This window comes from Epinephelus moara, chromosome 8, assembly GCF_006386435.1.
Source record: "Epinephelus moara isolate mb chromosome 8, YSFRI_EMoa_1.0, whole genome shotgun sequence".
NCBI classification, from domain to species: domain Eukaryota; kingdom Metazoa; phylum Chordata; class Actinopteri; order Perciformes; family Serranidae; genus Epinephelus; species Epinephelus moara.
Window position 1 is genome coordinate 43,150,333 of NC_065513.1, and position 14,516 is coordinate 43,164,848.

A 14,516-nucleotide genomic window follows, 5' to 3' on the forward strand; every position below is an offset into this window, starting at 1 on the left:
TGCACTCCCCGATTTTGTTTTTATACTGCCAATGCTGAAAAAAGACTGATTGGGCTTTCCTGCAAATTTGCACAATTCCTATCTAAAAAGGGCTAATGACACCTTTTGTGGCAGTATGATACACACTGATCAGCTGCCAGCAAATATTGTAGTATGAGCAGAAATGTCTGTATGGGCAGATGGGAGGGGAGCAGGATGGTAAAACACACTCTGGACTTTCCCGCAGCATCCTGCTATTCACTCTTAGTGCAATGTTTAAGTCAAACCATGATGTTTTTGTCTAAACCTATCGCATACTTTTGTTGTGTTTTGTGTTTTTAGTGAAGCAGTGTTTTTGACTGAGTGAAAGTTCCTGTTGTCATTACAGATCATGAATTAATTTTTTTTAACCTGTTAATTTAAAAGAGGGGAATTCAGTCTATTGAGAGAGAATATTTCACCCGATGCCACAAGCTTACATGTAAATAGTGAAAAGCAGTGGCGGCTGCTGGTCTTTCAAACAGGGGAAGCTCACTTTAAGTTTACATCATAAAATGTGTCATATTGTAGCGAGGCAGTAACTTATAAAAGGAACATTTAATTGAAGCCGTTTTTCAACCACACTCATGCCATAGAACCACAGCAACACACACCTCAAAGATTTTCAGATGGGTTTAACAGTGTTATATGGCTTATGGAAATAAGGAACTCCAGACGGCACTCTGTCAGAAGACTCCACTCGCAAATACCCGCATGGGACTGAGCTCGAAATGCAACGATGCCGGTGTGTATTTCAAAAGTGCTGTCAATCACAAAGGGGTTCAGCCTATTAGACAATTCCTCCAATCAGCATGCAGACACCGAGCGTCCTCTCCCGCCTACCGCTCCATTAGGTCCCAGGGAAGCTGAGCCTCCCTGGAAGTGACGATCTTGTCGCATTTATCCAATGACCGTCTCGCTTTGCTGCATGAAAAAAACCTGCTCAGCGCTGTCTCATAGGAATGCTTGGAGGCTCCGCGTCCACCGTGCTGACACAAGAATGTATGACAGGGAGGTCGCGTTTGAAAACTGGTGATAAACAGCTGACGTTTGAGCATCACTGTCGTGATGTTAAACACATCCTAGCACACGTTTCATTCAATGTAAATTCTTATTTTAATGTAAATTCAATAGTGCATATTTGACCATTTCTTCTATGAAATTTTAGGGGAAGTTCAGCCTCCCTTGTCTCAGAGCAATCGCCCCTGGTGAAAATAAAAGAGGTGTGAAAGGACTTAATTTGAGCTCATCTGTCTGTATGCAGAGGTGTTCGCTCCTCCAGCAGACAGGGGGCGCTGCTGGTGATGCTGGTGCAAATGCAGCTGGATGAAAATATGTTGTGTAAAGCTCCATTTAAATTGTTGTAAAAGGATCTTACTAACATCTAACAGCAGAATGTTGCTGTGGTTATATTCTTTAAACTCTCACTCATTCAGACATGAATCTACAGCACCAGCTTGTTTAACTGCAGCGTCCTTATAATACTGTATGTACCTGTACTGGTACCTGTGTGATGTGGAGGTGTGTGTGTTGGCTGACATTCTGTGTGTTCCTACAAATGATCAGACACACACATGTTACTGTTTCTATCAACTCAGGATGTTAAAGGTCGACACAAACACGACTGCTAACCTTTATTTGTCCGCAGAGATCTGTTGTTGTGCAGCAGGAATGATTTCATTTGTCTCATCATGACGCCCTCGTATTTATTTATCTATCATGAGGCCGCTGTCAGGGCCTCGACCCTCAGGTTGGGAACCACCAACCTAAAGTTTCCTCTGTGATACTTTGTTTTGTTTCTTGTTTTGAGGGAGTCGCAGGTTTAAACGTTTGTGTGTGTGGACATAATTTTGAATTTAAAGATTATGGTTTGTAAACTCAACACAAAGTTTGTGCCTTTAGTCCAAACGTTTCTTCGTCCTCTGTTTTCACTGCTGATGAAGCTTTCAGGAGACACCATGAAACTTTTGTTCTTCTTTACAGCTTTGTTCATCCTTTCTTTTTATTCTCTTCTCTTCATCTCCTCCATCTCCTCTTATTCTCCTTATTTCCTATCCTCTCTCAGTTTCCTTATCCCTTCTCCTCTCCTTTCCTTGTTTCTCCTCCTTGTGTCCCCCCTTTACTTGTTTTTGTTTCATCTTCTCTCCTTGTTACTTCTCCTTTCATCTCCTCCACCACCCGTCTTTTTTCTCCTTCACTCTATATTACTCTCATCTCCTCTCCTTCTTTCCTTGTTTCCTCTCCTTCTCTTTTTGCCCATTGTTCCCTTTATTCCTCTCCTTATTTCCTTTCCATTTTTCTGTCCCTTCCATACTTCCTAACCTCTTATCATTTCTTTACCTCTCATTTAATTCTCTGTAACTCTCCTCTTCTCTCCTTGTGTTTCCTTTCCTCATCGTGTGAGTCCTCTCCTCTCCTTCTGTCTCCTTTCCTTTCCTTTCCTCATTGTGTGAGTCCTCTCCTCTCCTCTCCTTGTGTCTCCGTTCCTCTCTGTTCCTTTCCTTTCCTCTCCTTTCCTTCCCTTTCCTATCCTTTCCTCCTCTTGTGTCTCTATTTCTTTCCTTTCCTTTCCTTTCCTCTTCTCTCCTTGTTTCTCCTCTCCTCTTCTTGTGTCTCCTTTCCTCTCTGTTCCTTTCCTTTCCTCTTCTTGTTCTTCCTCTCCTCGCCTTTCCTCTCTTCTCACATCCTTTCATTTCATTTCATTTCATTTCCTCTTCTTGTGTCTCCTCTCCTCTCCTCTCCTCTCCTCTCCTCTCCTCAGTGGGCGGGGCTAGGCCCAGGTCCGGCCCACAGGGGGAGTGGTCTGGTGATGTCGCCGTGTTTGGAGCGCTGTTTCCCGGCCAGCCTCCCAGCTGTGTGCCGCTGTGATTTCCTCCTCTTCCTCTCCGGTACTCCCAGCAGGGCCGTGCTACCGCTGTCTCCGGTTAAAGATGGAGCTCCGGACGATCCTCCCCGCTCTGCTCTTCCTCTCCGCCGCCTGTCTGCAGCCGGTGTCCGGCGCGTCTTCACGGACAGGACCGAAAGTCACGGAGAAGGTGGGTGATGAGATCTTCCGCATGTATTAGCATTAACCCGAATCTGCGTGTCCGCTCCTCTCCGCGCGCCATCAGCTGCTTCTGTCGCCGCGCGCGCCACGGCCGGAGGATGCAGCGCGAGCACGCACGCGCACACACAGAGACACAGAGAGACGACGTGTGTGCGGCGTCAGCGCGAGGAGGCCTGGACCGGAACACACACTTGACTCTCCGCGTATTGAGGCTGCAGACCTTTCTAGAATGTGTGAGACAGTTCACACACTCACGCACTCACACGCACGCGCGCACAGCTGTACACGTGTCCATTGAGAGGAGTCTTGATGCGCAGTGCGTTCGCCTGCAGACCTGACCTGAATGTGTCCTCTCCAGGCTTCAGTAGATTAATGCTCACATTAATGCATCACACGCTGTCATATGAAATCCGGCTATTAAGACAGAGCGTTAATATGACGTAATGACTGAACCCTGGCCTGTAAACACCTGCTGGTATTGTGAGATGGCGCTAATTAAACAGACATTAATGTGACTAATTAATGACAGAAAATAATATTATAAAGGGACTAATGTGTCTTCTGTAAGTAGTTATTCACACTGTTAGTGGAGTTCTTCTAAAAGTCCATCAGTCAGAGTTTGATGTAGGTCGACACACACTGAGTGTTGCAGTAAATGTGTTATGTAGAAATATTTCACTGAACTCTCCATATTCATATATTCATTATAATCAAACAACTCTTACTATTCTTTACTTTCCAAACACATGAAGGCAAGGCAGCCGGAAGTTTGGGGAGCAAACTGGAGAACATTTGCTCCAGGTTTAATGGACATGCATTAAAGCTGTCCTGCTACTCACTATGTGTACTCCCAGAGTACTTAAAGTACTTTAAAGTACTTCAGGTCTCATGTTGAGACAGACTGTGGCCAAATTTAATAGCCTACTTACTTTTATCAAAGAGATGATAAATAACATAATTGAGCCCTATTTTCAGTGGTGGAAGAAGCATTCATAAAGTATCAATACCTTTACTTTTACTTTAGTAAAGTATCAGTACCACTGTGCAGAAATACTCAGTCAAAGTTGCATATAATATTTTGCTTTAGAAAAAGAAGAAGGAAGGTGGAAGGTGTGACACCAAGACAAGAAGCCTGCCAACCTGCAGACCAGTGTTTGAGACCAACAAACAAGGAAACCAGTTGTTGTTTAGCGAGTCATCGTTGTGTTTCCAGCTGTGATTGTGCCATCAAAAGCAACCGGGTCTCACTCCACACGCGACCCTTAGTCAGTGGCCCGACAGCGTAACACGGTGACACACAGAGGCACTTTTAGAAGAAGAAGTTATTCTTTATATAAAGCTATACAAATCCAATGTAATATCATTATTATTATTATTATTATTAATAAATCATTGTGTTGTCACACACACACACACACACACACACACAGACCTGAAATACACACACATGCACAAACAGGACCTGCACATGCATTAAATGGAGAGATGTCAGAGTGAGTGAGCTGCTTTGGACAGGCGGACCGAGCAGTTTGGGGTTCGGTGCCTTGCTCCAGGGCACCTTGACAGTACCCAGGAGGTGAACTGGCACCTCTACAGCTATCAGTCCACGCTTCATGCTTGGTCCAAACAGGGACTTGAACTGGTGACCCTCCAGTTCTATGGACTGAACTACTGCCGCCCAGAATACAAAAGTATCAGCATTAAAATGTACTCAAAGTGCCAAAAGCAATTATTAATTATTAATAATTATTCATGCATTCATGTGTTAATAACTTTAATGTAAAGGTGGTACTCATTTTTATATATATATATATATCATTATTTCATACACTGCTGGGTAGCTTGATCCCCATGGGAAAGATGTAGTGGAGCAGAAGTGTAAAGTAGCAGAAAATTAAAATACTGAGGTGAACTACAAGAACCTCAAACTTGTACTCAAAGCTCCAGTGTGTAGGATTTAGGGGATATATTGGCATTAATATAATATAATATAATATAATAAGTTATTTAGTGTATAATCACCTGAAAACAAGAATCATTGTGTTTCTGTTACCTTAGATTGAGCTGTTTATATCTACACAGGGAGCGGGTCCTTGTGTATGGAGGTCACCATGTTGCCCTGCCATGTTTCTACGGTGGCCCAGAATGGACAAACCAAACACTGGTATCAGAAAAAAAACTGCTTTATTCAGTGTTTGTACTGCTTTAAATCAGCTGGTCTGTTTGTTTTAAAGAGGAGACGACCTCTGTGGATAATTTGGTTCACAGTAGAAACCTCCTGAACAATGAACACTGAAGGAATTCTAACCAGGAGAAGTTTCAGCTGGTTGCAATCTGAATCTTCACCACTAGATGTCTCTAAATCCCCCTAAATCTTACACACTGGACCTTTAAGTACAGAACTTAAGTAAATGCACTTTTCACTGCTGCCTAATGTGTTAAATTATATCAGAAGTTCAGTAGAAAAATGGAAAAATGTACAAAAACCATTCTTAAGTAAATGTTTCTTGTCACTTCACACCTCCGATTGATTTCCTTTCTGTGTGTGTGTGTGTGTGTGTGTGTGTGTGTGTGTGTGTTTCCAGGTGTTTTTTGACATCACAGTGGCGGGTCACGAGGTGGGGCGCATCGTCATCGGCCTTTTTGGGGAGGTCGTCCCCCTCACTGTCAATAACTTTGTTGCCCTGGCAACCGGAGAGGTAGGACGATGGTGTATACAAACACACGCGCAGACACATTTCATGTTATTAAGATGACATGTGGGTGGATTTGGTGACTTACACTGATAGCTCAGTTATCAAAAAACAAACAAGTTACTTAATTTGGCTCTTAAATCAACTGGCTGGAAGTACAAAAGGACCGACCATGTGTAACCACTTAAAAAGTGTGTGTTCCAATTTAACATATTTTTCCATTATATTTATTTATATTCACATTTCTTCAGACATGTTTCTCAACTTTTCAGTTATTTTATGCAGCATGTAGATTTGATTTTAAACTCCATGACACACTCCGACAGGTGGTAACTCTTCAGGCTGTAATTCATCGGGATATTTAGTTGAAATATCTGAAATAACTCTTTCTCACTCGACCCTGAACTTAACACAAACATTTATATTTCTAGTCAGTGTTGCAGATTAGGTGCCATTCTTTAGATAAGGTTGTTTTTTTTTGTTTTTTTTAATTAAATATACACTGTGGTTTAGTTTGGTTGTGTATTGCATGTTTTTAAAATTTATTTCATTTTATTTTGTACATACATTTCCACACAAAACAACTTTCAAATGATAAAATTCCAGGTTGTCTTATCAACAAATATTTTATGGGGTTTTTTTTTTTTGGTTAATTTAATCTAAAATGTTTTCATTGAACCTCCTGTGTGCTGTGATTCTCTACAGGCTCATCTAATCCTTTTAACTCCCCCTTACTGTGTGTGTACGGTGGTGTTTCTGTTTACATGTGTTGATGCACACGTTAAGTTTCCTGTGTGTCTCTGCAGAAAGGTTACGGCTACAAAGGGACAAAGTTCCACAGAGTCATCAAGGACTTCATGATCCAGGGAGGAGACTTCACAGCTGGAGATGGAACTGGAGGTGAGACTCAAAGTGACACTCTGCCAAAAATATGTCTTTTACATATCTGTTTTCTGAAGGCTCGTACGCTGATTTCAGATCGCGTTTTTATGGAAGAAGAAGCATCAAAACATCCACAGAAACTCGTCAAACTCCTCCTACAGTCCACGTCTCTGGTTTTCATTTCTGTTTTTTTAAATTAAATCTTTTCAGTCCTCATACACACCTCATTAGTCGGTATTTCAGTATTAAAGGGCCCGTTTTTGTCACGAAAATCTCTGCAGCATGTTAACTAACTTGTTAACTTCACACATGGTGCATTTCCATGCACCTCTTTTTATATGCATTTTTAATTTGCACGTAAAAAAGCTGTGATTCAAACATTAAAAATTCAAAGAAGTCTTGAAATACTGCAGAAAAGTATTTTTGCTCGGGAAAGTTTGAAAAGTTGGTGTATCAATAAAAAGTAAATGCAGCTCAAAACAGATCAAGCAAATGATGATGACATACAGAAATCACATGACTGAAATGTCACTCAAGCTTCTGCTCCACTGAAGAGACAAAAAATTGGCAAAAACATCAGGTATGTGTGAATGATGAGGAGACTGCAATTAATACAAGTATATTTAGTGTTTCCCTTTGTTTGAGGTTTGATTGGCGCTCTTTTAATTATGTCACCTTGCTCTCCTCTTTTGCAGTGATGGAAATCTCGATGAATCAATGCCCAATATTTGCATAACAGTAGTGGATGGAAAAGCACTTAAATTCACATTTTCATTTTCTGATAATTCTGTTAAAATCTGCACTACATTTGGAGCTGAAGCCTGACTACATAATACTGTTTTTTCCTCATCCTGGTGATCGGCACATCAGGGTGATGTTAGTATATGTTGGATGTGTTTCCGTTCACGTCCCCTACAACCGCAGAGCAACACTGGCACATGTTCATTTTCACCTGTCATAGTAGTCTGAGTGGGCGGAAGTTCGCTGCATAGATCAGCCTCTCATTGGGTGGAACAAGCCACCTGCTGAAGTCCCGCCCTACAACCTCCAGTTGCAGTTTTCAACACGTCCTTTACTAACTTTTGCGGTGTTTGATCTTGCGGGGATGTAGCCATTTTTCTGCCATGGTTCGCGTCCTGTAGGCGATATTTTTGTGGCCGTGTTACACCAAAACCTGTTTCCCCCCGGCAATATTTTTGCAAGCGCACTGTTGCTGTGGCACCGCCCAGAATGACTGTGATTGGTTGAAAGAAATACAAGCAGCCGGGGCGTTTTTTTCTCCAATCTTAAAGCGAGAGTCGACGCAGCCAGACCTTTCTTTTCTTGAGAAAGGTCTGGTGAGCGAGACTACTGTCGTAGTGACCGACTCACACGCCAATCAACTGGTTTTGCTAACCCCAACATTTGTTTATTGTATTTCATTTGGTAAAAGTAACGCAAAAGTAGTGTAATAAGTAACTTATTACTCTACACAGAGTGTAATATTGTAAAGTACCTTATTACTTTTAAATCAAGGTAACAAGTAATGTGTAATATATTACCTTTTAAGAGTAACTTGCCCAACACTGATTTTCATACACCGTGAGTGACCACAGTCTTTCTCCGTCAGGTCACAGCATCTACGGAACGACTTTTGCAGATGAAAACTTCAAACTGAAGCATTTGGGAGCAGGCTGGGTGAGCACACACACACACACACACACACATTTATATGTCTGTTCTCGACCTCAGTATTTAGGAATAACGAGCCAAAATGGCCTAAACCACATTTATTTATTCTAATTTTTCATGATGTAAGGATCAGTTTGGTGACTGAAACTTGAACATGATTTGTCAAAATGATGATGATGTAATGTATGAAAATGAGACGTGCGTGTTCATGTACCAGGTGAGTATGGCAAACGCTGGTCCTGACACCAACGGCTCACAGTTCTTCATCCTGGCTGCCAGAGCGCCGTGGCTCGACGGGAAACACGTGGTTTTTGGGAAAGTCCTGGACGGGATGGTGGGTGGAGCCTCACACACTTTTCATTAATCTGCTGCTGTTATCTCAGGTGAAGTCTGAAGGCAGAAAAATAAATCTTAAACTACCAAACAAACAAAACTTACAGTTCAGTCACAGAGTCCGAACTACTGAGGCGTCTTCTTTGTTCAGGAAGTTGTTCCAGCTGCTTCCTGTATAGACTCAGGAGCTCCACCCACACAAGAAGCAGAGCAGGATTTGATACCTGGATTTAATAACAACAATGGTGGAATGTAATTAAGTACATTTACTTAAGTGGCGAGCCCACTTAAAGGTCAGTGTCAAACCCTACACACTGGACCTTTACGTACAAAGTCTTGTACCTAACTTAAGTACGTCCAATCATGCAATTCAATACTTCTAAGCTACATTAGGTAAATATTGTACTTTTTAGTCGATTACATTTGTCTGACAGTTTTAGTTACTTTTCAGATTACAATTTTTCACCCCCTTTCTATTTAGTGATTTTAAATGTTTGTGAAAAACTTAAGGATTAGAAGTAGAAAATTCTCCTCCTTCTCAGGCTAAATAAACTCTGTGAAACCCTCTTGGATCAGCCAGAAAAGTCACTGTCACAAAGCTTAAAACAGTCTGTTTGTCTGACTTTTTAGAGATACATGGTTCTCACCTCGGGCCAAGGCCAAGGGGGGACCCATGAAAAGGTCTGTAGTTGAGCCTTAAATTGGAGTACAATTTACTTAATGACTTAAATCGCTGACAATACAAGTCGTATGTATTTACATGATAAATAAATGTATTTTTTATCATTGAAACACATTTCAATGTGCCACCTGATATTCCAACCCCCCATGTAGGTACCAAAATAATGCGTCCCATCTGACATGGGTCAGGTGCACGATGCACAGAACCTACAAGCGCCGCTAACGTAGAAATGTGAGGTGGACCGCTGCCTGATTAGCTAAGTCAGAATGCCTCATCGAAAAGAAAGTCAGGGTACAGAGAGAGAGAACAAAAAATGAAAGGAGAAGAGAGGCAACAGCCAAATGTCTGGCAAAAAAAAAAAACGTGAACAAGCAGCAGGTATGACCGGTGACGCTGATGGTGAGAAGTGAGGAAGACTAGTTTTAAGTGCTTAGTTTTAAAGCTACACTAGAGGACCTAATGCATCCAGTGATAACAACCATATTAAGCTATCTTGTCGGAAAGGGGGTCAAATAAAGCTCCAAAGTTATGTTACATTTTGGCGAGGGCGTAAGGAACATTGCCATCTCTCAAAATGGTGTCTTTAAATCTTTATGCACATTGGAGTCCCTACACAGTCTTCAAATTGCATAAACTGAGTAAACCTGGAAGACTGAGAGTTGATAGCCATATACTCTTTACGCTATGCTCACTATGCTGTTTGTAGCGTAGCTGCTGACAGGACAGTCATGCTACAAACAGAATGATTTTATAGATTATAATGCATTGCTGTAGATTAAACTACCCTAAAGTGAGTAATCTAACCTGCGTCTGTCCGTCTCCTCTGACAGTCTGTGTTTCACACCATCGAGCTCCAGGACACCAACGACAGGAACCTGCCGTACACCGAGTGTGTGATCGTCAATAGCGGCAAGATCCCCGTCAAAGAGCCCTTCATCGTGGAGGTGGAGGGCTGGTAGACGCCACTGTGAGAAGGTTTACTGTACCACAAAGACATTACATGATAATTATATACTGGAGATCAATCAGAAGTCCAGTTTGCCAAATTCACATTCTCATATCATCACTTTTACTTTTGACGTGCTAACACTAACATGCTAGCAAGTAAAGCATATCATCGTTTGAAATATGTTTATACAATACACAAGTTTCTGTATTGATACCAAAACTAATTTTTTAAAGACTCTTAAGAATATAAATATGCTTTTCTTTTTTTTGTTCAACATAACAGAAATTTTGTCTTTAAACAAACGCAAGTGATCAGAAAATATTATTTAAACCTGGAAACATCTGATCAAACAAGACTAAAAATCTGAAAATGCAGCTCTCAATATTTTAGTTTTTGGACATATTTCATTTGGTAGATAAAAACATAAACGTTCCATATTCAGCCCAATTAGCAAGCTAAAATGAACATGGAGCATCCTGAATGGAAACCTGTTTACGTCCCAGCTGTGACATGTTTGGTCCCGATCACACAGAAGGCATTTTGCAGGTTGCAGAACATGAGGCAAACTGCACTGCCTTTGTTTAAAACCAAATGCCACGAGTAAAAAAATCGCTTGCTGCGTTTTCTTATTGTAGCCAGGCAACCACCCCATCACCTCCTTATTCTAACCTTCCCATGTAATGAAGCTACCTTTTATATTTTATTTAGTACCTAGTTCCTTAAATGTTGAGGAACTTGCTGTAGCTCTGGTTGAGGCTGAGAGGCTGTCAGCAAAAACAGTACTTTGTTGGATCATGGGGAGTACCACCAGTTGGTCCAGGAGCTTCTCCTCCATCATGGACGTTTACAGTACTGCACTTATCTGCTTCCACGTCTGCTGTTCTCTATTCAGATGGTGCTAACTGTGGTTTGTAAAGTCGTATAGCTCTGGGTATCCAGCAACCACTACCACCAGTTTCTCCTCCATTGTTTACCAACTGTAAACTTGTTGTCATGACCACCACAGAAGGCCCGCCTCTCAAATCATCCCATTGGACATTGGCAGAAAAGACGGAGAGGATGTGGCTGTTCTGAGTTGAAGTTTTTTTCAACTCGCGGAGTTCAGAGCGCAGAAATCCAAGTCGCGTAGAGACGCAAAAACAGCGAGCAAAAAGTTTCATTCTCATTAAAAACTGTTACAAAAAGCCGCCTCCTGCTGCTAAAACACTTTCTGTGTGATCAGGCCCTTACACAGCTTTCCTTTTTTTAAATAGTTCAGTTAACCTAGAAAAAATAAACACGACTTCTGATTGATTTCCACTGTATGCAGAGATAATATATAAATTACAGATTAAGCTATGAACAGATCATATGCACATAAGAAGGGAAGATTTTTATCAACTTTTTGACAACAGGAAACAAAGAAAAATTAATTTGTGGTGACATCGGACTTGTTAAAAGTCTAACTGGGTTTGGAGATCAGATTAAATGACACAACGTTGAATTTATCATAGATAGTAAAGGAACACACAAACATTTCCACGTCATAGGCTACTATTCTCTATGCTCAGGTGAAAACCTCATATCTCCAAAATGTCCGCTTTTTCAGGATTGTAGCAAAAATGCCACATTTTAAACAAAATTTTGAAAATGAAACGACTTTACGACCGCAGGTTTTGGATTTTCTTGTAAAGCTGGAGTGCAGAACGTTTGTCTCTCCCCTCCGGAAGCAAGAGTGATTACATAAACACTGTCTGTGTGTGCTTATCATAGATGTATAATGATACCTAGATACCAGACCTCTAGGTGGCGCCAAGTTGCTCGCCCGGGGCATACACCAAAAAGAGTTTCTAGCTTGTGGGTTTACTTCAACGGTATGCAGCCCACTGAATATGCGCAGTGGTGTTTCACATGCTGGCCCCATCCAAGAGTTCCCAGTCGGCTCATAGACTTTACATTGTCATGACATTGCAGATTTTTAAATTGCTTTTGTCAGCTCGAGAAAAAATTTACAAATATAAACCCTCCATTGATAAACAATCATAATAGAAAGAGTCATAAGTTACTTTGTTTGTATGCAGTTGTATTTTATAATGGTGGTCTATGGGGGAAATGCTTTTTGAGCTGCAGGGGATTTACTCCTGCAATACCACGAGCGGCCACCGAGAAACACTGAATGAAGAATGAAAAGCAGTGCCAAACAGAAGAAGACTTTAGATCCAGATTTTAGAGCGTATACGGGCGCATTTATACTCCCTTCACGAATGAAAATAGAAACGTCTGTTTCAAACGTACTAAACGTCACTGCCCTCATACGTCCATGTGTCCTTTACGCTGGCATAGATACAGCCAATAGATGGCACTAGAGGGCGGAGTCAAAAGTTTCACACAACAACAATTGAGGTGATGGAGGAGATCGTAACATTGAACCTCTTAACGGAGGCGGTGTTGTAGACAGCGGTGGTCTGTGAGGCCGTTAAATACATCAAGATGTGGATGGAGAGTATATACTGCACTGTATTACCAATCGTTACAATACACCCGTTTTAAAATGTCTTTGTTGTGACCTACGTTTGATTCTCGCTTGAAATGGTAGTACGTACTCCATTTCAATCAGATCTGTAAGCTTTAACAAAACATGCACTAATATGAACGAAATGAGCGCAGAGTACAGACAGAAGGCTGCATCTGTGTCCGTATACGTATCTAACATTGAGCATAAATGAGCCCAACTCTACTGTCATTAAAAAAAAAACTTATTATTAAATGAAGCAATACACATATTGAAAAATTTAACTCTGTGGTATTAACTTCCTGTGTTCCTGCATAGATTTTTTTTAACCATTTGCATTTTTTTTATTTGTGATGCACTCCGTGTAAAACGACTTCTCATACACAAGCGTAATACAAACCATCAGAACCTGGAGATATGAGGTTTTCAGCCTGTAGTGACACATTGTATGCAGAGAGGAGTTGTTGGTTTTCATCAGGCTCACTGTGGTTCATGCTAACGGTTCTATACGTTAGCATACTTGCGTATTTAGCGGATGGTGTCAGTTAGCATCATCCCTGAAACTCTGTCAAACTAAAGGAACTGTGACTCGAACATGATGAACCTCATGGAGACTTGCACTCACAGAACATGTAGCTCCTCTTAAATGTCGTATTGCCAAAATCATTCTTTATTTGCCAAATGATTCTTGCACTTCCTATGCATCTAATCGATACTAACATATCTTCATCACTGTTATCAAACATATGCAAAAAAACTAACTCTGTAGCAAGTGTCAAATGCCATTCTCGTACTTTATTTTCTATCTTTCCATCATTGAAAATGAAGATTCCCTTTTTCATGTTTTGAATAAACAGGATCTTCCTGATGCATTATATCATGTTTGCAAAAACTACAGCACAAATTGCACAGGAAGGAAAAAGTGTTGAGGTGGGTATTAATACTGTAGCTGTCCTCTTAATGCTGATTTAAAACGTACTTTGTGTTAGAAGTATGATGTTGCTGACCATCACCAGGACAGAGGACTTATTCCAACTGTTAATGTTTTATCTTTTGTTGTTTGTAATGTTACTTTGTGATTTCAGTTAACCCCAAACTGTCACTGTAGCATTATAATCTAGAAGAGTTCTGACTGATTTTCCTCATCTCACTGAAGTGAGAAATGTCTGTAACAAACATATCAGGAGTTCTGTTTTCATTATTTATAGTAACAGCAAAGACGAGTGCCAACAGGTGTGTTTTCTACAATAAACAAGATGCTGTTGCAAAACTGTCCGAGACAATGTTCACTTATTTTGGTGTGTTTTTGTCAAGGTATAAAATATCAGAGGTGTCGACTCAAGTCAGACTCGAGTCACAAATTTGATGACTTTAGACTCGATAAAATTTTAAAAAAGGCTTGCGACCTGACTTGGGCATTAACCAGTCCCTCCAGAAAATCGCGATCGCAATAATTAAAGCAAATTCAATTAAAGTTCTCAATATTTTCAGGGGCTTGCAATTTTTCAAAAGTCCCGGATTTTTTCCGCATTTTTCCACATTTTCCAGCCGACCAGAAGTTGTCGCATATGCAACGTCATTTGAAACGTCATCAGACGTGTCATGAAATGCGCTAATGGCACTGCAGTATGGAGAAGCGCTCTGTGTAAGAATTTTCACTGTGTAAATGCAGACAATATGTGTTGAATGTATTAAAATGTTATGTTTACAGAAGTTGTTTAACAGTCACATTGTCTGGTTTGAGAGCTACA

The 14,516-nt window shown here is 40.9% G+C and overlaps 1 protein-coding gene across 1 annotated transcript; it reads left to right on the forward strand.

Moving 5' to 3' along the window:
• Positions 1–2,793: 2,793 nt before the first annotated feature.
• ppic (peptidylprolyl isomerase C) lies at positions 2,794–14,035 on the forward strand. The gene is made up of 6 exons (XM_050052147.1): positions 2,794–3,053; positions 5,650–5,763; positions 6,564–6,657; positions 8,249–8,316; positions 8,528–8,644; positions 10,156–14,035. The coding sequence occupies exons 1-6, from the start codon at positions 2,949–2,951 to the stop codon at positions 10,282–10,284; spliced, it is 627 nt and encodes a 208-aa protein (XP_049908104.1). The 5' UTR covers positions 2,794–2,948; the 3' UTR covers positions 10,285–14,035.
• Positions 14,036–14,516: the final 481 nt, after the last annotated feature.